At 37.6% G+C, this 25,658-nt stretch overlaps 1 protein-coding gene across 1 annotated transcript in view; it reads left to right on the plus strand.

Annotated features, from left to right (window-relative positions):
* Positions 1–510: 510 nt before the first annotated feature.
* Positions 511–25,658, plus strand: part of LOC308552394 (disintegrin and metalloproteinase domain-containing protein 32-like) — a gene marked incomplete at both ends in the record, with an annotated part of 138,049 nt that continues 112,901 nt past the window's right edge. The window contains 4 exons of the mRNA XM_081127712.1: positions 511–568; positions 7,746–7,825; positions 22,097–22,158; positions 24,545–24,620. Of these exons, the coding sequence (XP_080983838.1) occupies positions 511–568; positions 7,746–7,825; positions 22,097–22,158; positions 24,545–24,620 (276 nt within the window). The remainder of the gene's footprint in view (positions 569–7,745; positions 7,826–22,096; positions 22,159–24,544; positions 24,621–25,658) is intronic.

A 25,658-nucleotide genomic window follows, 5' to 3' on the forward strand; every position in this document is an offset into this window, starting at 1 on the left:
ACTTGGCCTAGCATCCGTCCATCTGGTCGCCAACGGCAGCACGTCATCTCTTCTCATGGCTGATTATTCCATTGTATGTACGTACCACATCTTTATCCAATAATCTCGTGTATAGTTTTAGATTCAGGAGTTGTTGCACGTTCCTTTTTCCAAGCACCTAGAAGCGTCTGATGCAAAACCGCGCATAATAAACGTGTTGGTTCCTTTAGGTCCAGCAACAGGAAGGGGCAGGGTTTTGGGGGGACCACCGGGAAGGAGCGGCTGGGCTGGGTACCTAGAAGAGGAGTTTAGAGACGGAGTGATTTGAAGGCGGCACCCGCTGCGGGCTCTTCGTGGTCGCGCGCAAAATACCGGGTGCGGAGGCCTCGCGAGAACACCGTGCGAGCTCGCGGGAGGTGGCCCTGGCGTGTGCCGTTTCCCCGCGCGGCGGGCTGGGGTTAGCGCCGCCGTTCCCGCTCGAGCCGCCAAGGGCTGCGCCTCAGGAGTCCCTCGGAGCGGCGGAGGCCCAGCATGCTCCGCTTAGTGCTGCTGCTTGCGGGCCTACGGGGTTTGCTTGCGTCAGGACTCGGTAAGGCGGCGGAGCGCCGGTTTTCCAGGCCTTGGGCCTGGAAAGGTTTTTCTTTCCCTTCTTTCAACGGTCTGCCAGCTTCGGTCAGACTGTGGCCCAACGCGGTTGGAAGCCTGAGGCCCTTAACCTGCCTTTTGGTGTCGTTTGCCCGGTCACCCTGGAAGCTGGGCCGTGTTTGGGTGTCCGGCCTTAGAAGTGACTCATGAGAGTGGGAGGTAATTGTAATAAGCTCAAGGGCAAACCCCTTACTGCCTGAATTTGGGTTTGGCCTTTCTTGTAGGTCTGTCTGTCATGGGCGTCACCAAACCGCCTCAAAATGTCTTGCGCTCAAAAGCACCCCCGAAACTTCTAGAACTCTCCACTCAAACTCCAAAAAACCTGACTTTCCGCAGGTATCATTTGTCCCAACAAAATAGCTTGTCTTGCACACAGTAATAATTTGTCCTGCAACACAAAATAATGTTTGAAGCAACGAATGAGTTTGATTATTGTGAGTCAAATTTTGATTCAGATGTGGGGAACTTCCAGGAAGCAGAGAGGTAGAAGAATCTAGTTTCCACCATTCGCCACATCGTTTGGTCAGGGGGTTGCACATCTTCTTCCCAGTATCCAGTTCCACTCTAGATCTCATTGCCCTGGTAAGACATGTTGTGAGAGGCTGCACTGTAGTCAGGGAGACTCCAACACGGAGTGAACTCGGGGTCATCGGAATCATAGAGCGTATAGTTATAGACATCGAATGGAAGATAACCTAATGTTTTACCAGTTCCATTTATATTTTCAAAACATAGGAAGGCTTTCTAGTCAATGTCCAAATCTGAGTAAGGGGTGTATACCTTTATGAGCAAGGAGGTCCCAAATGGAAGGTAGTTGTCTCTGGGGCATGTTTTCCAAAAGGAAGTCAGTGTGTGTTTCAAAGAAGCCAAGAGAACCCTACAGTTTTACCAGTCAAGTTTTTTCATCCCTTTAGGGGTAGAGGCCAGGCCACCAATTCAGGAACCTCAAGATTATGGTTTGCTATGGCACAGATCCAACGGCCAATGAGATTTTCAGATTCAGAAAGTTTCTGTAGCGTAGGAACAAAACGGCATAATAAAGTGTAATTCTCAGCAGTGAAGGTTACAAAAAGATAAGAGGCCAAACCAAGAGCTAACATTCTCTCTATAGTAGGAACTCAAGAAATGTGGCTGGTGTACTAGCTAACATGTGAGTTTGAGGAGCTGGAGATTATATGAATAGCATATAAGAATATGAGAATAGCAGTTTTTCTGAATTACAAATTCTTACCACCATCAGTTACAAATTGTCATTTGCTTTTAGCACATAGAAAAGTGGATAAAAGAGTTCTTCTGATAAATTGTCCAGGGGGGAAAAACATGAGATTATATCAGCCTTGTCCAGAATCTTGGGAAAGCTACCTATTCAGATGCTGTCTGCTTCTGCTCCTTGGAAATTTTGAGCTTTAGGCCTCCAGTTGGGGCTTTCTTTAAATGAGAAACATGAATCCAAGAATCAGTGCCTTTAAGTTCTGCTGCATAAGGATTAGTTAAAAGCACCTGGTAAGGTCCCTTTCACTGAGGTTGCGGAGCATCTTTCTTAAGATGTCTTTTCTAATGGACAGAATCTCCAGGATGTAAGTTGTGGTGGAGCAGGTCTTTGTCTCCAGGGAGCCTGCTGTGAAAAGACTGCAGGACTAGTTGGCTGTTTTTCTTTAAAGCCTCAATTGATCCCTTGCACTAAGACTACATATGTCCTTTGGCAAGAAGGGATGCATAAACACACGAGTACAACATTATTGGATGCCCGGTAACAATTTTGAATGGTGATAGTTTATGTCTGCCAAAGGGTGTAGATCTTAGATTTATTAAAACAATGGGCAGTAACTGTGCCCAAGGAAGATTAAAGACCTGTACAAATTTAGCAAGTTGTATTTTTATAATGCCATTTGTCCTTTCAACCAGTGCAGAAGCCTGAGGGTTATAGGCACATTGAAGATGTTGTAAAATAGGTAAAATATTACAAACTGTACTAAGAATCTGCCCAGTGAAATGAAATTTTTTTTAAAACCTCTATTAAACATTTTATGCTCTGCTCTATTACGGTAGACCTGTTCTTCTTACCCTGATTTTTTCTTCTTTAGATGACAGGTTGCTATTCTTATATTAACAACTGATGATGTACCAAAATTCCCCAAAATGGAGTTAAAATTTTATTAAAACATAAACCAGGGTTTGTAGAAGGAAAAGTCACCCTAAACCTCTGTCTGCTCAGATCTCACCTGTGAGAGTGGGAATGGGAAAGAGGAGAAATCCACATGCATCACTGAACTTGAGAACACTGCTTGGGTTCCCTGGGTGATTTTCTGTTCCTGGCTTTTCCCTATATCCCAGACATCTGCTCATAGAGCTTTCGGCACATAGTCATCCCATTCTGCCTGGTAATACGTGCCCGTCACTGGAGTCCCAAGCTCCTACTTTTTTGCAGACCTTGAATTTGCTATGGTGGTCTCCAGATTGGTTGCTAAGAAGGGGCTCTTCACACTTCAGCAGCCCGTCATACTTGTAAACCAGTGAGACATAGTGTTGAAGGCCTGTGCCCTAGGGAGGCCCCAGACTCACATAATTGGACCACCAGAAAATGGTGCCAGTCCCTGTATTTTGGGTCCATCCTGCTGGGAGCATCTGGGCTGGTCAGGACCAAAGTGTAGAGTTTACCTGGATCAGGGCCATCTCATGTAATCCTGGTGGACTGATTTTTAACCTGGATAGGTTTCAGCCCTTTACCCAGCTTGTCAGCCTCTGCCCGTGTATTTGACCTGCATCAGTGGCTGTGGCCACTTGTCTACTTCCTGCAGGCTTAAGGGCCTGGACCGCTTGCTGAGGTCCTTGGGCATTCCAGGACCAAGCAGGTGGACAGCCCGCATTGCTGCAGGAGACCAGGTGCGGATCAGCAGTAGCAACTCGGAGTGGTCATCATTGATCCATTTTGAGCTAATTTTTGTATGTGGCATGAGGTAGGGTTATAACTTTTTTTTGGCATTAATTCTGGTTTTATTAATTGTATCTTGCCCCTATTCATTCCTAATAATGCTTTCACCCCTTAAATTCTATTTGTGCTAATGTTAACTACATCAACTCCTCTTTGATTATTATTTATTGTAAACATATTTTCCCCATCCTTTTATGTGACAAAGTCCCTAGTGCTCACTGATTATCCATGTTTTTGCCTACGTTTCTTGGCCTTTTCTTATTAAATTGGGTCAATTTAAGTAGTTCTTGCTCATAGGGTTGAGAAGAAGAGATGTATCAGTTTTGGAGAAGGTAATTAAGAGTGGGTATCCTCTTCTATCTTTCGTTTCTGCTGCACAGTGACCTTAGAAACCAGTAGTGTCTGATTATGTCAGTCTGTGAAGAGGGACTCAGGTTGCCATATCCTATAGAATCACATGGTCTGAATTTTAGACTCTATCAGCACCCAGTTGTGAGCTAGAAACATACATAAAATAAATATAGTTATATACTTATATTAATTTGTTGTTTCTGCCATACAAAGTACCACAAATTAGGAGGTTTAAGGCAACAGAAATTTATTCCCTTATTATTCTGGAGGCCAGAAATCCAAAATTAAGATACTGATTCCTTTTGGAAACTGATGAAGAATCTCTTTCATGCCTCTTTCCTAGATTTGGTGGCTGCTAGAAATCCTTAGCATTTCTTGGCTTGTAGACATATTACTGTGATATCTGTCTGTGTCTTCATATCACTGTCTCCTTTGAGTCTTACAGGACACATGTCATTGGATTCGGGCCCACATTAATTTAGGGCTCACCTCAAGATCCTTAGCTAATTACACTTTTCAAAGACACTTTTTCCAAATAAGGTTGCATCCACAGGTTCTGAGTAGACATATCTTTTTGGGGGGGATCATCAGTCAAACCACTACACTTGCCAATGAGGGCATGTCTTTACTTCAAAATCTCATGGACCTTTACTGAGATTCTCCTAGTGGGGTTTAACACAGGCTCTATTGAACATTTACATCTGCCACAGATCCTTAGTGTACTATAGTTTCTCCTGCCCACAAATGAAAAACAGTAGAGCTTCTTGCACAGTAGCCTCTGTCAGCTGAGTTTTCTCAAAGCTCGCAGCTTATGATTTTTCTGTAAAATGGTCAAAGCAACAGAGCAGTATGTTATGTATGTTGCCTCCAAAATCCAGAGTGGCTTTGGCTTAGTAAGTATTGTGCGTCTTGCCATTTATTATGGAGGGTATTTCCCAGTGTGTTCTAGACCACTAGACTATTGTAAGTGGATTTTTCTTGTGGTGTGTGTGTGTGTTTATGTTTATTCAAGTCTTTGGCACACCTGTTTTTTACCAAGGCATCTAATATACCTGCTAGTTCAGGTCTTAAAGGCATGATGTTATGAATATAATCTCCAGAATGATTTTCTCTTAGATGGTATGTTAATTTCCTATTGTTGCTGTAACAATTTACTACAAAGTTAATTACTTAATACAACTTTGTTATCTTACAGTTCTGTAAAATGGGTCTCATTGTGCTAAAGTCAAGGGGTTGTCATTGCTCTATTCTTTCTGGAGGCTATAGTAGTCAGTCTGTTTCCTTGCCTTTTCCACATTTTAATGCCTGTTTGCATTCCTTGGCTTGTAGTCCCTTTCTTCCATCTTTAAAACCAAGAGCATTGGGTTATTTTCACACTTCCATCTCTCTGGTTCTCTCTTCTGCTCCCCCTGTTCTACTTGAAAGGTTTCTTGTGTGATTGAATTAAGATTACAGATAATCCAGGATAATCTCTGTATTTTAAGGTCAGCTGATTAGCAACCTTAGTTCACAATTACAAATTGTCATGTAATTTAACATTTACAGGTTTTTGGGATTAGAACATAGTCATCTTTGGGAGGATTGTTCTAGCTACCACAGAGTGTGTGATATGTCTAGGGTCTAGGTAGAAGCAGAACCAGAGGTGATAAAGACCTGAGGCAATATGGATGGTGAAGATATACTGCCATCACTGCCAAGTGAAAATGCAAATTAGCTGTGGTAATTCTCTGCTTGTTGGGATAGAGAAAACAACACCTTTTCCTGTCAGTGGTTACATATAGGTGCCAGTGACCGTGTTAATTTGCTTCAATAAAGAGACCATATTTTGAATAGTATTTGTATTTCAATCATCAACTGATTAAATCTAAAACACCTCATTCTCACCCGGCTGTGTGTGGCCCAGCGGTTGAGCATCGACCTAGGATCCAGGCGATCAGAGTTCGGTTCCTGGTCAGGGCACATGCTCGGGTTTCGGGCCCGATCCCCAGGTGAGGGCATGCATGAGGCAGCCGATCAATGATTCTCTCATCATTGATGTTTCCTATCTTTCTCTCCCTCTCCTTTCCTCTCGCTGAAATCAATAAAGATATATTTAAAAACAAAACAAAACAAAAAACAACAACTCATTCTTTATTAAATCATTTGCACAGATCAAACAAAAAAATGGGAATGGAATAGAAGTCACTGCGTTTGTATATTTCAAATCTTTTCATAGTGGGACTACTTTCTGAAAAATTCAGAAAGACTTCTGGTTTAATGGTTTTGTGATGGTGCAAGTGATATTCAGAGGTTTCTCTTTGGCCCTTCCTACAATAATAATACTCATCCTATTGGTTAGGTAGGCTAGATGGGGATTCTACAAGTTATTGATTATATCTATTTCCACACACTGCTCCATAATTGGTCAAATTATGATAGGATTAACTTGTAGACCCATGAGTACACTCATATATTTGAACCTAAATTCCATTAATCACATGAAGTGAACCACAATCATATTTTAGGTCCTCAAAAATTAGTATTAGCTTAGATCTAGTATTTATTATTCCACATAAGGTCTGAGTAACTGGGTTTTGATTTTGTGGATCCAATTTGAGGATCTTTCTTTTAGTTGGTCACTTCATCCTACTTACATTTATTGATATGATAGGTATTTAATCTTAGTGCTTCTTATTTATGTCATACTTTATTGATTTCATGCTTTAATTTTGGTAAAAAGCCTTTTACCATAAAAATCTGTGACTTGATTTACTTTATGGGTGCCTTGTGTATTCTTTCTTCTCTTAATTTGGAATATTTTTAATAATAGACTTAATCCTTCATTTAGGTAGTAACTAGTGATTCCTCTCTGAGTGATTAGGAAATTTAGTATCTTACTATTTCTTCTTACCTCCTGCTCTCCCTTTTATTACATGATTACGGTACTAGTTCTTCTATACCTTTATGTCATTAAACAATATGTCTTTACTGCTACCACTTGATTTTTAGCTTTAAGTCACATTTTTTTTTTACCACACTCGCAAAAAATTTAAGGAAATCAGTATACACATATGGTATTCCTCATCTGCTATACTTTGTGACATTATTCTGGATGTTATTATGCCTATATGATCCTAGTTTATAACATTTGCATTTTATTAAATAACTACAGTTACCACAGTTTTAACCTTTATATTTAAGTTTATTTAATGCTCGCTGCTACTAGACCTTTTTCCTCAAATCTGTTGATATCTTTATTAGGAGAAGATTATTTGCCTTCTATGACAGGCACATGTGAACTGTATTCCTTGAGTTTTTGCTTATAATATCTGTCTTTTGCCCCCATATTTCAATAACAGTTTTGCTGCGTGAAAAATTTCTGGTTCCATACTATTTTCATGAAGATTAAAAGGACATTGTTATTCAGTTGTTTGAACCTTGAATACTGTTGTAAGAAATTCACAAGCCAGTCTACTTTTCTCCCTGTATGCCCAATATGATTGTCTTGTTTTTTCTTCTTCTTCTTCTTCTTTTATTTTTTGCTATAATACAGTATACTTTTCAGTGTGTGGTTTCAAATATTTTAATTCAGGACAGTTTTCTTGAAGTTTATCTTTGATTATTTTTTATCTATTCTGTTTTCTTCAGGAATAGCAAATTTTGTGTTAAGTTGATACTTCCCTCTGTGCTTTTTATGGTGTCTTATAGCTATCTTGTCTGTTCTTACATTGTTTTACAGATTTTCATAGGAATATACAGTGATAACTCATATTTGTGTAAGTGAATCTTACGAAAGAACGTGAACAAATATTTATTCAGTTTTAAGACACAGTTATTAACTGTTTTTATATTTCTTCAGGTCCTCAAAATTCATCTCTACAGATTGTATTTCCAGAGAAAATTCAAGCAAATACAAGTGATAATTCAGAAGTAGAAAATGTAAGATATATTTTTCACAATACTATTTTATGAAATTTCTAATTTGAGTAAATGAAATATATCAGTCTTACTATAGTATCAGTATGAGTTTCTAGTGTTGCTTCTAATAAGGAATTTAAAAGTTTTGATGGTAAAAGCAAATATGTACATCAGAATGTTCTATTTTGTTTAATATTTGTCTTTTCCTCATGGTAAACTATTGAAAGTTCAAATACAGAAATAATGTAGAAGAAATAGGGTCTTATCTGAGTGATATCTAGATGATTCATATGCAGAGAATAAATTTCTCCAAGATGGTTAAGAAAAATCTTTTTTAATTAGAGCTTCCTTCCTGTATCTTTACCCCAGCACCTACCAGTTCTCAGAGAGAAGAAGCCTTTTATCCTATTATATTTGTTAGAAAGGGAGCTACTTTATCTTACTCATCAATTTACTTAACAAATATTTCTTTCGACTTATGTTTATAGCTATATGCTAAGTGTATTAGGAAATTAAAGCGAAGAAATACAGTGAATCAAGCCTTGCTTATAAGTGGTCAGTATTTTGATAACACTTTATTTTTAATACTTTTATTAAGGCACAGTTTGCACACCACAGAATTCACCCTTTATAAGTGTATACAACTCAGTGATTATTAGTACATAAACAGAATTATGTAAATTTTCAATGTCCACTTTTAGAACATTTCAGTTGTCTTAAGAAGTTCCCTCATGCCTATTTGCAGTTTTTCTCTGCTTTCATTCTCAGTCCTTGGCAATTGCTGATTTGTTTTCTGTTTCTATAATTTTGCCTTTTCTGGACATTTCATATAAATGGACAGATGTGTATATTTTTCATTGGGTTACTTTCACTTAGGTTTACCCATTTTATAGCACTTATCAATAGTTCTTTTTTTTTCCTTTAGTCCTCACCCAAGGACATTTTTTCCTCTGTTTTTCAGAGAGAGTGGGGGGGAGAGAGAGAGAGTGAGACAGAGAGACAGACACCAATGTGAGAGAGACACATCCATTGATTGCCTCTTGCACTCGCCCTAAACAGGGCTGGATTGAGCCTGCAACTGAGGTACGAGCCTTTGGCTAGAATTGGACCCGGGACCCTTCAGTCTGTGGGCTAATGCTCTAACCACTGAGCCAGACTGGCTAGGGAAATTTTCATTTCTTAATAGTTGTGGATAACACATTCCGTTTATCCATTCACTACTTGATAGACATTGGATTGTTTTCTGATATTGGTTATTAAGAATAATTATGTTATGAACATTTATGTGTGGACATATATTTTTCTTCCTTTTGGGTAGATTCTTAGGAGTGAAATTGCTATGTCATATGGTCAGTGTATGTTTAACATTTAAACTACCAAACTTTCTTCCATAGTGGCTGTACAATTTTTCTTTTCCCATCAGCCATATATGAACTCTCCAGTTTTTTTACTTGTCAGCACTTGATATTGTCTCTAATTTTTGGTTAAAGTTATTCTAGTGGGTGTGTAGTGTTTTTCATTGTGCCTTCAATTTGAATTACCCTAATGAGAAATGATGTTGAGCATCTTTTATGAGCCTATTAGACATTTATATATCTCCTCTGGTAAAATGTTTATTTAAATTACTTGCCCATTTTTTAATTAGATTGTTTTCCTCTTCATTTCTGAATTATAAGAAGTCTCTATATATTCTAGATACAAATTCTTTATCTGAAATGTGATTTGCAGTTATTTTCTCCCAGTTTGTGTCTTGCCTTATCATTTTCTCTTTGGTATTTTTTGAAGCACCAGCTATTTCAATTTTAATGACATACAATTTATCAAATTTTCTTTTATGAATTTTGTTTTTGCTGATTGCATTTAAAATCTCTTTTTATGGACTAAATTGTGTCCCTTGTCCCCGAATTTTTATGTTGAAACCCTAATCCTCAATGTGAGTATATTTTGAGATAAGGCCTTTAAGGAGATAAGGTTAAATGAGTTCATAAGAGTGGGCCCTAATCTGATAGGATCTGTGCACAGGAAAAAAAAATGAGACGTCACAGTCAGAAGGTAGCCACTTGAAAGCCATGTAGAGAGGTCTCATCAGAAACTAACCTGATGGCACCTTAATCTTAGACTTCCAGGTTTCAGACTGTGAGAAGGCAAAGTTGTTTTGTTTAAGTCTCTCAACCTGTGGTATTTTGTTAAGGTAGCCTAAACTGACAAATACAGATTTTGGTTCTGTGAAATGGGGTCCTGCTGTAACAAATGCCTAAAAATATGGAAGTGACTTTTAAATTGAGTGATAGCTAGAGGCTGGAATAATTATGAGTGCATGTTAGAAAAATGTAGCTTGCCTTGAAATGACTGTTGATAGAAATGTGAATGCTAGAGGCATTTCTGGTGAGAACTCAGAAGAGTTGTAGAAAAAGCTGCTTTCATTTTAGAGAATACAGATATTATCCATCATTAACACAATGCTGGTTGAAATATGTCCATTACCAGCATTTCTGGTGAGATCTCAGATGGAACTGAGGAACAGGTTATTGGAAATTGGAGGAAAGGCAATTATTTTTGTAAAGTGGCAAAGAATTTGACTGAATAGTGTTCTAGCATTTTGTGGAAGGTAGAACTTGCGTCAGCCTTGGATATTTAGCAGAGGAGATTTCTGAGTGAAGTGATGAAGATGATGTCTGGTTTTCCCTTAGTGATTATAGTAAAATGCAAGAGAAGAGAGATAAATTGGACGAATTGCTAAGCAAAACGGTATCAGAACTTGAAGATGGAAAACTTATCATATCCTTATTGCAAAAAATGAAAAAGCATGTTCTGAAGCAAACGCCACGTTTATGAAAGGACAGTCACTTCATTTAATCAACTAATGTCTAAAACCAGGAGTATGGATGAGATTACACCAGCAAAAACACTGCCAGCTAGGACTAATTCTGCTAGAGAAAGTGAGATGAAATGAAGAAAGGCTGTTGGACTTCTGAGATTCTACAGGACATGGAAATAGAGCTTTGGAGGTTTGAACCTTCATTTTCCTTCAAGAAAAGGGAGGAAAGATGCAGAGGCTATTCAGAGATAATCAGGATTTCCACCCAAATATATAAAAAAACTTCTGGAGGACTTTCAGGATTTACAGTCAGAATTTTGTTTATTATATTCCATGTATGAGTGAGATCATGTGGTACTTGTCTTTCTCTGACTGGCTTAATTCGCTTAGCATGATACTCTCCAGTACCATCCATACTGTCCCAAAGGGTAAGAGATCCTTCTTTTTTACAGCTACATAGTATTCCATGGTCTAAAAGTACCACAGCTTTTTTATTCACTCATCTACTGATGGGCACTTGAACTGTCTCCAGATCTTAGCTATTGTAAATTGCTCTGCTATGAACATAGGGGTGCATAAGTTCTTTCTAATTGGTGTTTTGGCTTAGGGGTTCCAGAAGGAGAAGAATCCAAGCAAGGATTAGAGAACATGTTTGAAGAAATAATGAGAGAAAACTTCCCTCACCTGGTGAAGGAAAAAGTCACTCAAGTTCAGGAAACAGAGAGAGTCCCAATCAAAATGAACCCCAAAAGACCCAGATGTAGACACATCATAAGTAAAATGGCAAACATTAAAGCTAAAGAATCCTAAAAGCAGCGAGAGACAGAAAGTTACTTCCAAGGGAGCTTCCATTAGACTGACAGTTGATTTCTCAGTAGAAACACTTCAGGCCAGAAGGGAGTGGCATGAAGTATTCAATGTAATGAAAAATAAGGGACTGAATCCAAAACTACTCTATCCAGCATGGCTATCATTCAGAATTGAAGGTAAAATAAAGAGATTCACAGACAAAAAAAGGATAGAGGCGTTTATTACTACCAAGCCAGCATTGTGAGAAATGCTTTAAGGAGCCTGGTGTAAGAAGAGGAAGAAAAATAGAGAAAGGAACATAGACGTAAAGAAAGAATAGCAATAAATAAGTGCCTATCAATAATAACCTTAGATGTAAATGGCTTAAATGCTCCATTCAAAAGACATGCTAGTTGAATGGATAAGAAAACATGACTCAAATATATGCTATCTACAAGAGACCCACCTCAGAACAAAAGACTCATCTGGGATAAAAAGGAAGGGGTGAAAGAATATTTTCCATGCAAATGGAAGTGAAAAAACTGAGGTAGCAGTACTCATATCTGACAAAATAGACTTCAAAATGAAAGCCAAAACGAGACGATGAAGGCCACTATGTAATACTAAAGGGAGTCTATCCAACAACAGGATATAAGCGTGATAAACATATATGCATCCAATATAGGAGCACCCAAATATATATATATATGTATAGACTTCTGGAGGACTTTCAGGGAGAGATTGTCAGCAATAAAATCATAGTAAGAGACTTTAACACGCAACTAACATCACTGGATAGATCTATACAAAAAAATCAATAAGGAAACAGTGATCTGAAATGACACACTAGATCAGATGGAATTCATTGACATTTACAGAACATTCTACCCCCAAGCTACAGAATATACATTCTTCTCAATGCACACGGGACATTCTCAAAGGTAGACCACATGTTAGGACACAAAACAAATCTCTACAAGTTCAAGGTGATTGAAATCAAATCAGGTGTCCTCTAGGATCACAATGGCATGAAATGAGAAATCAGCTACAATAAAAAACTAAAAAACTTCAAACACACGTAGGCTAAATAGCATGTTATTAAACAATGAATGGGTTACCAAAGAGATGAAGGAAGAAATAAAAAACTTCTTGGATACAAATGAAATGAACACACAACAACCCCAAATCTGTGGAACACAATGAAGCAGACCTGAGAGGGGAATTCATAGCACTACTGACTGTCTCAAAAAACAAGGAAAACTTCTAATAAACTGTCTAACCCTACGACTTAAAGACTTCTAAAGAGAACAAAAAGAAAAGCCCAAATAAGTAGAAGGAAGGAAATAGTTAAGACCAGAGCAGAAATAAATGACAAAGAGACTAAAAAAAAACAATATAAAAGATCAATGAAACCAAGAGCTGATTCTCTGAAAGGATAAAGAATATTGATGAACCTTTAGCCAGACTTATCAAGAAACAAAGAGAGAGAGAAAAAGGAAGCCTGGGACCCTGAGGTATTTGTGATCTTTTTCTCAAAGTGCCCCAGTGACTCACTTGGAATTGCCATCACCAACTTACTTTCTGGATTTGTTTGTGGCCCTTAAGTCTCTGAAGGATTGCTCCCTAACTTTTGCTTTCATCTTACCTGTGCTGTCTTTCTTATGATAACCTTTAATGGAATGCTTCTCCTTTTATATTGTTTCAGTTAGGATGGCATGTTATTTCTTCATTCGCTAATTCTAACTACCCCCTCTGTCTTTGCAATATCAAGAGCAGCGTTGAAACTTTTACTTCTTCCGGAACACATCTCTTTGGTTTTAAGTGCTGGCCTTGTAAATCAGAGTATTTCTATTATGAAAATAGAATTGTTCAAAGTAATTCTTTTAGGAAAATAGTTGCTAATACAGACTATCTTTTTCTGTAAGAAGAAAGGCATACCATTTCTACCCACTTCTGGTTTCTTAGGACACACTGCCACTTCCAGAAGGATTAAATGCCTTTCAAAACTTCTATCATATTTATCTACGAGACCAGGTTTATGACTAAAGTATTTTTTCTTTTAAGAATAATCAGTCATTCCTTTAAAAATCAATATATGTATGGAACTAATATAATAGACTATTACTTTTGGAAAGGCCTGTTTCCCAGATACTCTTTAGAATATAGAAGGAGGAAGAATGGATTTTTTTTTTAAACGACAATACAAAGAATGAAATTACCTTTAATTATGTGTATGTATCATAGTTGCCCCCCCAAAAAAAAAAAGAAAGAAAGAGAGAGGACCCAAATAAATAAAATGAGAACTGGGAGTGGTGAAGTAACAACTGACCCAGCAGAAATACAGTGTATCGTAAGAAAATGCTATGAACAACTATAAGCCACCAAGCTAGACAACCTGGATGAAATGGACAAATTCCTAGAAAAATACAACCTTCCAAAACTCAATCAGGAAGAGGCAGATAACCTGAATAGGCTGATAAACCACTGATGAAGTTGAAGTGGTAAGCAAAAAATTCCCATCACACAAAAGCCCTGGCCAGGGTGGCTTCACAGGGGAGTTTTGCCAAACATTCAAAGAATGACCAACACCTATCCTCAAACTGTTCCAAAAAACCCTAGAGGAAGGAACACTAACAAGCTCTTTTTACTGGGCCAGCATTAGCCTAATTCCAAAACCAGATAAAGACACTACAAAGAAAGAAATTACAGGCCAGTATCCCTGATGAACATAGATGCTAAAGTCCTCAACAAATTGGATCCAGCAATATATTAAAAATATCACACAACATGACCAAGTGGGATTTAACCAGAGGTGTAAGGCTGGTACAATATTTGCAAATCAATAAATGTGATAGATCACATAAATTGAAAGCCAAAAACCACATGATCATAACAATAGACCAGAAAAAGCATTCAACAAAATCCAACACCCATTTTTGATAAAAACTCAGCAAAGTGGGAATAGAGGGATCATAGCTTAGCATAATAAAGGCCGTATATGACAAACCTACGGCCAAAACCATCCTCAGTGGGCAAAAACTAAAAGCGTTTCCCTTAAGAACAGGAACAGGACAGGGATATCCACTTTCACCACTCTTATTGAACATAGTACTGGAAGTCCTTATCACAGCAATCAGAGGAGAAGAAACAATAAAAGGCATTCAAGATGGAAAAGGGGCATAAAACTCTCATTATTTGCAGATGACATGATATTGTACGTAGAGAACCCTAAAGACTCCACCAAAAAACTATCAGGTTTAATAAATGAATTTTGCAAGGTAGCAGGATACAAAATTAACACCCGCAAAACGATGGCATTGTTATACAGATCTAGTAAACTCACAGAAAGGAAAACTAAAAAAGAAAAAAAAATACCATTTACTATTGCAACAAAAAAATTAAGATACTTAGAAATAAACCTAACCAAGGAGGTAAAAGACCTGCACCCAGAAAACTATAGGATGTTGTGAAAAAAGAGCTAGGGGAAGATATAAACAACTGGAAGCATATACCATGTTCATGGATTGGAAGAATTAACATCATTAAAATATCCATACTACTCAAAGCAATCTATAAAGTCAGTGCAACCCCTATAAAAATACCAATGGCATATTTCACAAATCTAGAACAAATACCCCCAAATTTATATAGAACACAAAAGACCCCAAATAGTCATGGCAATCTTGAGAAAAAAGAAGAAAGTTGGAAAGATCACAACACCAGATATCAAGTTAAACAACAAAGCCACTGTAATAAAAACAGCTTGGTACTGGCAGAAGAACAGGCATGTAGATCAATGGAACAGAACAGAGAACCAGAAATCAGACAAAGCCTTTACGCTCAACTAATATTTTCAAAGGAGGCAAGAACATACAATAGAGTAAAGACAGTCTCTTCAATAAATGGTGTTGGGAAAATTGGACAGGTTACATGCAAAAAAAATGAAGTTACTCAAGCAAGTCACACCATAGAGAAGAAAAACTTAAATATAAGTTGTGAAACCTTAAAAATCCTAGGAGAAAATGTATGCAGCAACACCAAAGCTATCTCTTGTAGCAATATGTTTGCCAATACATCTCCTAGGTCAAGAGAAACAAAAGAGAAAATAAACTAATGGGACTACACCTAAATAAAAAGCTGCTGCACAGCAAAAGAAACCATCAACAAAACAAAAAGGGGGCCCACTATATGGAAGAACATATTTGCTAATGATACATCTGATAAAGAGTTAATTTCCAAAATATGTAAGGAACTCATACAACTTAAAAAAGGAAAACAAACAATCCAATTAAAAAATGGGCAAAGGACCTGAATAGACACTTCTACAAAGTGGACATACAGATGGCCAAGAGACATGTGAAAAAATGCTCAAAGTCACTAATTATCAGAAAGATGCAAATTAAAACCACAATGAGATATCACCTCCCACCTCTCAGCCCTCTCAGCATGGCTACCATCAACAAACGACAAGTGCTGGAGAGGATGTGGAGAAAAGGGAACCCTAGTACACTGGTGTTGGGAATGAAGACTGGTGCAGCCACTATGGATGAGAGTATGGAGTTTTTTCAAAAAATGAAAATTGGGGTTGCCATTTCACCCAGTGATCCCATTTCTAGGACTATATCCTAAGAAAACCAAAACACCAATTAGAAGGAATCTATGTACCCCTATGTTCATAGCAGTGCAATTTACAATAGCTAAGATGGGGAAACAGCCCAAGTGCCCATCAGTAGATGAGTGGATAAAAAAGCTGTCATACTTTTCTGCCATGGAATATTATGCAGCTGTAAAAATGAAGGATCTCCTACCCTTTGGGAAAGCATGGATGGATCTAGAGAGTATTATGCTAAGTGAAATAAGCTAGTCAGAGAAAGACAATTATCACATGATCTCATTCATGTGGAATCTAATGAACAAAATAAACTGATGAACTAAATAGATAGAGATATTTAGAACCATGGAGCAGTCCAATGAACTCCCCAAGACAGTCATGGGGAGTGGGGGCGTTGAGATTAATCCAAGAATTTAAATGCATATGCTTGACCTATGTACACAGACAGTAGTGTGGAGAATTCCTGGGGAACTGGGGGTAGATGCAGGCAGGTGGGGGGAATCAAGGGAGCGAAAAAGGGGACATTTGTAATACTTTCAACAATAAAGATAAATTCTAAAAGACAGAAATGGGTCATTTCTAGGAAGCCAACTCTAAGAATTGGAATATAGATGTAGGTTACCCACCATTCAGCTGATAATGAGGACCCTGTGACTGGTGACAGGTGGAATATTGGTAATTTTGACATGTGTAGCAATGAAATTACAAAGACTTTCAGTTATAGTGACCTGTGATGGTAAATAAATGGAATAGATATACAGGTTAGTGCAGTTGTTCATGTGTTTGACAGTTACAGGGGAAACGGTAATTATGAGGATGTGGAATTGATCAGTATCAGTAATGTTGAAAAGAGAAAATTACAGGCTCATGCTATTAATCATTAACTTAAAGTGAAGTTTGAATGTCAGAGGACCTGCTTGGTAGTGAGTATCATCTCTTGTAGTTAGAGAACTTATGTTGTTGAATGAGCAGGGCTTAGTTGAAGAGTGCCAGAACTTCAGAGGTTAAATGCTATTGATCTGGCCTGTGAGTTGCAACATTTCAGGAAGGTTATCAGAAGCAGTTCACATTTGCCTAGGATGGACAACTGTTTTAGTTCATGATTTTGCCATAATTCTTCTGTTATCTCTCATAATATAGTAAAAGGGATCTGGATCATCTGGACATCCCATAGAACATCATGTTGGCTCACTATATCAATTACATAAAGTTAATTATACCTTAAAAAATAGGCAAGTATTCCAGATACCTTGGTAAAATACATGCCCCCAGAGGGTGAGAGACACACCCTATGCAGATTCAGGCACCTGATGCCTCAATGACATTTTTAGGGGTCTACAGGGAAGTGGCATGCTGCAACATTCCCTCCAAAGTAAAGAACAGATGGCTGTACCTTGGGCCTTCTGTTACTAAGAAAGGGCCACAGCACTTGGTAGGCCTCTTTTGGTTTTGGAGGCAGCATAATTTTCACTTGGGAATGCTGTTCTGACTCATTTATTGAATGATTTAGAGGACTTCCAAAGTAGAATACTCGACATGAGATCCAGGTTGCAGTACTGGCATCTTTGCTGCCTGGGCTACATGAACCAGGAGACCCCGTGGCCCTCAAAGTATATATGGTATAAATAGATGCTTTGTAGAGTCCAGTCAAGCCCTAATACGAGAGTTTTGGTGCAGAATTTTGAGCTTCTGGGGCAAGGTTATATTGTCTTCATCAGAGAGCTATATACCATTCAGAAAGCAGTTCCTGGTGTGCTACTGGTCTTTGAATGGGACTGTGAATCTGAACATGAGATGGTAAATGACTGTGCAACCAGAACTACCCATCAAGAACAAGTGTTATTACATTGAATCTATAGATTGCTTTTGGTAATATGGACATTTTAATGATATGAATTCTTTCAGTCCATGATCATGGTATATTCTTCCTCTTGTTTATATCTTCCTCTGTTTCTTTTTTCAGTGTCCTGTAGTTTTCCAAGTACAGGTCTTTTACATCCTTGGTTAAATTTATTCCTAGGTATGTCATTTGTTTAGTTGCAATGGTAGGTGATATTATTTTTTTTAGTTTCTCTTTCTGTAAGTTCATTGTTGGTGTATAAAAATGCCATTAATTTTTGTATGTTAATTTTGTATCCAGCTACCTTGCGGAATTCATTTATCAAATTTAGTAGTACTTTGGTGCAGTCTCTAGGGTTTTCTACGTACAATGTCATGTCATCTGCAAATGATGACAGTTTTATTTTCTCCTTTCCAATTTTGATATCTATTATGTTTTCTTCTTGTCTGATCACTATTAAAATACCAAGAACATATTTCATAAAGCTAGAACAAATATTCCAAAAATTTATATGGGACCAAAAAAAGACCACAAATATCCGCAACCATCTTGAGAAAGAAAAGAGTTGGAGGGATCACTTTACCGGCTATCAAAGTATGCTACAAAGCCATTATAATCAAAACAGTCTGGTTTTGGTCAACAACAGACATAAAGATCAATGGAACAACAGAAACCCCAGAAGTGGACCCAAACCATTATGGTCAATCAGTATTTGACAAAGGAGGCAAGAGCATACAATGGAGTAAAGACAGTCTCTTCAATAAATTGTGCTGGGAAAATTGGACAGGTACATGCAAAAAAATGAAACTAGATCACCAGCTTACTCCATACATAAGTATAAATTTAAAGTGGATAAAAGACTTAAATGTAAGTCATGAAACCATAAAAATCCTGGAAGAAAACATAGGTAGTCAAGTCACAGACATCTCACATAGTGGAAATTTCACTCATACATCTCCTAAGGTAGGAGAAACAAAGGAAAAAATAAACAAATGGGACTGTATCAAGGTAAAAAACTTCTTCACAGCAGAAGAAATCATCCTCAAAATACAAAGGAACCCCAGGATTTGGGAGAACATATTTGCCAAGAATGTATCTGATAGGGACCTAATTTCCAAAGTGTATTCAGAATTCATACTACTCAACAAGAGGAAGACAAACAATACAATTAAAAAATAGGCAAAGGACCTGAATAGACACTTGTCCAAAGAGGACATATAGATGGCCAAGAGACGTATGAAAAAATGCTCAAATGTCGCTAATCATCAGAGAGATGCAAATTAAAACCACCATGAGGTATCATGTCACACCTGTAGGAATGGCTACCATCAACAAATCAACAAATGACATGTGATGGTGAGGATGTGGAGAAAGGTGAATCCTGGTCCACTGGTGGTCAGAATGCAGACTGGTGCAGCCACTATGGAAAACAATATGGAGGTTCCTCAAAAAAGTGAAAATGGAGCTGCCTTTTGACCCAATGATCCCGCTTCTAGGAATATATCCTAAGAATCTTGAAACACTCATCAGAAAGGATATACACACCCCTATGTTCATAGCAGTGCAATTTAAAATAGCTAAGGTCTGGAAACAGCCCAAGTGTCCATCAGTAGATGAGTGGATAAAAAAGCCATGGGACATTTACACCATGGAATACCATGTAGCTGGAAAGAAGAAGGACAGTATGGGTGGACCTGGAGAGTATTCTGAGCAAAATTAGTCAGGCAGAGAAAGACAAATACCACATGATCTCATTTATATGTGGAATCTAAAAAGCATAATAAACTGATGAACAAAATAGTTTCAGTGACATCGAAATATGGAACACTGAGGAACCTCAGAGGGAAGGTGGGTGTGGGTGTGGAGAGATTAACTAAAGACTTTATTGCATATATGCGTAACCCATGGACACAGACAATAGTGTGTTGAAGGCCTGGGGTGGGGAGTGGGTGTGGGGTTGAAGGGGTTATGGGCAGATAAAGGGACATCTATAATATTTTCAACAATAAAGATAAATTTTAAAAAATTAATTAAAAAACATAAGTGTTATTAGATTCACCAGATCATAAAGTTGGCTGGGTGCAAGGACAATATATCTGAGACTGAGACTACAGGCCTAGAGGGCACAAGTAAGTTGCATGACTAGATCTTCATGTCATTCCCTACTGTGACATGGTGCCTCTCTCAGCTCATACCTATGGACTCATGAGGATCTCTATTAGCATATAATGAAAGAAGAAAACATAAACTGAGTTTTGTTCATTCATGCTTTAGCTTGGTTTATCGATACAAATCAAAACTGGATTGTTGTGTCTCTACCCCTACAATCAGTGTGTCCCTTGAAAACAGTGGATAGGGGATCTCCAGTGGGAGAGCCTCAGGTGGTACACCTGGTAATCCAGTTTCTATTGAGAAGGAAGTAGGCCAAGATAAAAACATACATGGACTCATTCCTGTAGTGCATGGTTATGAGTTTTAGGGAAGATTACAATAGAGATAAAGTACTCTTCTCACTACGGCATAGCAAGGGACACATGACATCAACTTGACTTATCACCGGTGATGTTAACCTTCTGTTTCATTTCTACCACTTATTTGACCTTTTAACAGCCTGTCTTATTGTATTTTTTTAATCCTCACTTAAGGACATGCCAAGAGAGAGGAAGGGAGAGAAAAAGAGAAAGAAACATCAGTGTGAGAGAGAAACATCGATTGTCTGCCTTCCATGCTTGCCCAGACCGTGGAATCAAACGCACAACCCAGGCACATGCCCTGACCCGGAATTGAACTGGCATCCTTTTGGTGCGCAGGATGATGCTCAGCCAACTGAGCGACTCTGGCCAGGCTGTGTTGTATTTTTTGATTTGTATAATCTCCAGGCTGCTTTTTATTGTCACAGATCCTGGAAGGCTTATCTTTTTCTGTCTTTGGGTATTTGTGTCCTTTGGTTTTTATATGCTTTAGCTAAGTTATTTTTCTATGATGCTTTAACCGTTGCTTTTCAGATGTTCTCTTTTGTTGGAGAAAAATCTCGTCATTCAGGTTCAGCGACCTACTGATATTATAACTTATCGCTCCTCATGTTCTAACTTGAGAATAGTAGTAATAGAGTCGGAAAACAAAACCAAATTTTGTTCAAGATGTTTATGTTTAAAAATATACGAAACGGGCCATACGTTTTAGGAAAATGTTTCCAATAATTTTTGTGCCTAATGGAGTGAGTTTCACTGATGTAGATATATCTTATTATCCCAGTGATGCCACCTGAATAGACTTTGTAGCATAGCACATAGGGTCTTCTTTCAGAAGAGCTTAAAATTCAGTTACATATAGATTGCTAATACTGTATAAATCCTTATGTTGTGCTTATTTTTGTGTGGAAATAGAATGTAATATATAATAAACAAATGCTGGAATTTTATTTTGATGAAAAACTCGAGTTTACAATTACTTAGTAAATGAAGAGCAAACACTTCATTTTCCTATCGCATAACTCTTAAGAAAAAATCATTAGTAAATAAATATCTGTGAACAGATTAAGGGTAAGCAGACTGGATAATAAGCCACCCTTGGTTTCACACTCCCTGCAAGTGACTCATTCTAACAGGATGAGAACAGCACTGGAGATAACCGACCTATTAAGATATGGGCACTGAATCTCATTCTAATAATTCAAGTAAGCCCACTGATAAATACTCATTTTTTTGCTCATCATGAGCAGTAAACTGTGCATATTTTACTGAAGGAATGATTTGATAGAAGCACTTATCTAAGTTGCATTGTGCATCACAACTATAGAAATGGCTTGAATAGCCCCATTTCACCACCATTTATAAAGTGCAACTATATAATATTCTGCATTTTATCTGGGCCGTGACAAGTATCATTCTAGAGTGAAGGTACCCCAGCTGCCAATTTCCACCACTTCTGAAAAGATCTAGATACCTGAAAAAGGAGTGTCTCCCATACAAATTTTACAAACATACTGGTAAATACTTTCATCTAACTGGAACCTCAGGGTGCTAGAGTTGTACTCATTTGAACAACCATTCAGCTACCTTTGGTCTTTAAATATGGTCTTTAGATATGTTGTTGCATATTTTAAATCACAAATAGTCTGAGATGTTTTAATGAAGATATTTTAAGTATTGTATGGAGGGATTAATTGATATAAAATTGTTTTGCTTATTCTATTACATTTGTCGTTACTCTCAGTTGTTTTGGACTTTTTAGAAACAGGTATCCTATGTTATTCCAATAGATGGGAAACCATATACCGTCCACCTAAAGCAAAGGTAAGTTTTTAATTCCTTAGTTTTGAATTTCACTTTATTTATGTGAATTTGTTTACTTATAATAAAAATGGACTATTAAAGTAATAAATATTGTTATTAAATTTTTAGTTGTCCCAGATGAACCGATGCTGTTGTGTGAATTAATGAAATTTTTGGTCCTAGTGCTTCATGAAAGTAGCTTTTGTAAGTAGGGGTTTAGGAACAGAAAGAGAGACTCATATGTTGAACATTAATCTATATGATGTTAAGTTGGTGGGACCAGCAGGATCAGTATAATCAAAGCAGGATGTCAAAGTAAGAACTAAGTCTGTAACTGATTGTATTAAGAATTGATCAGGGAGGCAGGCTCACCATCAGGGATAGGCAATAAGAGATTTAATACAGAAATTAGATAATACACTGTGTAGGAATTAGTGAATAGTTAATGGAAAAGAGTACTAGCTATGTATATGTCATCTTTCAGAGAAGTGAGAAAATGATTGAAATAACATTTTGTAGGGTTTAATTCTGTAATGGCACCCTGGTTGTGAAAAGGTAGAATGGAAGTAATTTGTGATTTCAGGAGGTCAATTTCAGTTAAATTTTGGGTGTAAAACTAGGCTGTATGGAATGAAGGAGAGGCTAATTTTGAGACTAAAAATGGTAAGTGTAAGTTACTTATTGAGAACATTGGGCAGAGAAAGGAGAAAGAAAAGGTCAGATGGGTGCTTTCTAAGAAAGAAGAAACAAAATTTTTTGGCCGAGGGGAAGTTTCTTAAAGAGAGATGTGTGAACAAGTGATTCATTGTGCAAGATGCCAAAGAATGGCATTGAGTGAAGGAAGAATTAACCTATTCCTGTAGACAGAAGGGAAGAATGTGGTAAATGATAACACAAATAGCTTTTCAAGTGTTTAAGAGGGAAATTGAGAGAACTCACACCACATTGGAACATCTTATCAGGACTATGAACAGTGGTAAGAAACGTAGGGACTGGACCATGGGATATGGATAGAGGATGTGCATATTGTTTTGGGAAATTACCTGCACAATGGTTATGACAGCATAGTGCCAATTATGTTATTGCAAATAATTTATGTGAGAAATAATGAGAAGCAGAACTATGAGTGTGTGGAGGTAGGGATTTTTTTTTTTTTTTTTTTTTTGAGAAATACTGAGGTGACGGAAAAGATTAGCTCACGGATTGGATACAGTGAGTTGTGACAGATTTAGTGGGGGCAGAGGATCTGAGTCAGGGCAAATAGGGGTTTGTTTTTGGAGAGGTTGTATATGAAGTGCTTGTGGGATATCCCAGGAGTAATGTGTAGTTGGCATGTAGATTTAGTTTAGAACATGAAAGAGAGGTGTAGGTTAAAATGAAGCCCCAAGAATGAACGCGCTAAATCTATAGAGGTGGGAGCGACTATTCAAGGTGAGAAGGAAAACAACCCACAGATGAATGCCTTGGAAACACTTAAGGGAAGAAGCAAGGATCCAGATGAAAGGGTTTACAGAAGTAGAAAGATATGAGGAAAACCAGGGGGAAATGGATGGTATGATTGAAGTTGAAGAGTAGGTGGTTTAAAGAAGGGGAAGGTGCTCAGCAATGCGAAGTGTATAAGAGTAGTTTTACTTGACTTGAAACTGCCTTTTGGATTTGACAGCTAGAAGGTCATTAGGTAATTAATCTATATGAGATCAGTTTTTGTGGAGGATTCCCAACAGAAACTGGTCTGGGTGGTCTCTTATGATACATTGGATGGAGGAGTGAGCACGAGGTAAGGAGGTCTAATGAAAACAGCATGGTAAATACAGACAGTGGTACCAGAGAAGGCTGAACTTAGACCTGTGTTCAGATTGATCTGACTCTTACACAATACTCGTTTACTTCATTATAAAGGAAATAGGAGTTCATGGTACTAAAATTTAGAGATAAATGTAAGAACAGACAACCCTCATAATCCTACAGCCAGTTCATATCTGTGTAAATTTTAAAATGCTTTTCTCTCATTTTGTAGTCCCTTTTTCTTATTTTCTTTAAAGGAGTCCATTAAGATAGGAAAATTATTTTGAGTAAATGTGTATTGCTTTGAATAAAACTTAGGTAAATGTCAAAAGAAAATACTATCTTTATCAATGGTTGGCAAACTAAAGCCCAGACAGTAACCATTTTTGCCTTTGAGGGCCATTAAGTGTCTGTCAAAAGGACTCAGCTCTGCTGTTGTAGCAAGAAAGCAGCCATTGACCCTACTTAAGTCAATGGCTGTGGCTGTGTTCCCATAAAAGTATTTACAAAAACAGAGGAGGGTAGTTCAGATTTGGCCTGAGGGTGTTAGCTTGCTTGCTGCTGCTTTACATGTTTCAGAATGAGCAACTTTTAAAATTCTCTCATTCTTTTTTACATTCAGATTATTTTTAGCAGATAATTTTATGGTTTATTTGTATCATCAAGGATCTGGGAATTCTCATTCTTCAAATATTGAGGTAAGACTTAAGTTTAGTGTTCTGTGGACTTTTTTTAAAAACTTTCTTTTTATTATGAATAAGTGCTTTCCTAATAGAGCAGACTCTGTTCACAGGGGATATTTTTAAGGCATCCATTTTTTTGTGTGCCTAATTTCCCCTATTATTAGGGTCTCCTGAAGTCTTGGTACATTAAAGACAAATTGGCTTGACAACACCTTCTACTCTGCCTAGAACATAGGTACCATTTAATTAGTTAATTAGTTTATTTTTTTGTTGACTTAATGAACATGAATTAAAAAATAATAAACACAAATATCACTGGGCATAAAATCATAGATTTAAAACATTTCCTTTTTGTACCCCAATCCCAGTGATTTGCAGTGAGTGTGCCGCACTGAGTTTTAAACATGCAATACCTGACTGTTTAGTCAGGGGCACTGACCTCTTTTCCCTTAGATCATCAAATAAAATAAGACAACAGCCAACACAACAATAGCCATCTGTTGTGAATGAATGAAAATTATAGCCATTTTTTTGTCAGATCGGCAAAAAATATATTTTTTGGTGTGCTCCAGAAGTTTAGTAATTAGTTTATGTGTGCCATAAAAAAGGCTGAAGATCACTGCCTTATCCCATCCACCAAGAATTCTATTGAATCTACCCTTCAAATTATTGTATATCCATAATCTACCCTCTTCCTTTGTCTTCATCTACTGAAACCACTGTTTTCCAAGTAAGCATCATATTTAATTGGATTGTTGCCAGAACTTTTTAAATAATCCTACTTCCACACCTTGCCACCCCCTCAGTGAGTTCTCAGTGCAGCAATCAGATCAGTCCTATTAAAACCTTGTCACATCATGCCACTTCTCTGCTCAGAACCTTCCATGGGATGACCAACTTTTGCTCACAGAGCAAAAACCAGTGTCATTTCAGTACCCTACAGCCTTTATACAGCCTGGTCCTCTTCACCTGTCTGACCTCATTTCCTGTTTATTCTCTCCCTTACTAGTTCCAATCACATTTCTGTCCTTGCTGTTTGTTCTTCAGATACAC

The sequence above is a fragment of the Miniopterus schreibersii genome, assembly GCF_964146895.1.
Source record: "Miniopterus schreibersii genome assembly, chromosome: 2".
Taxonomy (NCBI): domain Eukaryota; kingdom Metazoa; phylum Chordata; class Mammalia; order Chiroptera; family Miniopteridae; genus Miniopterus; species Miniopterus schreibersii.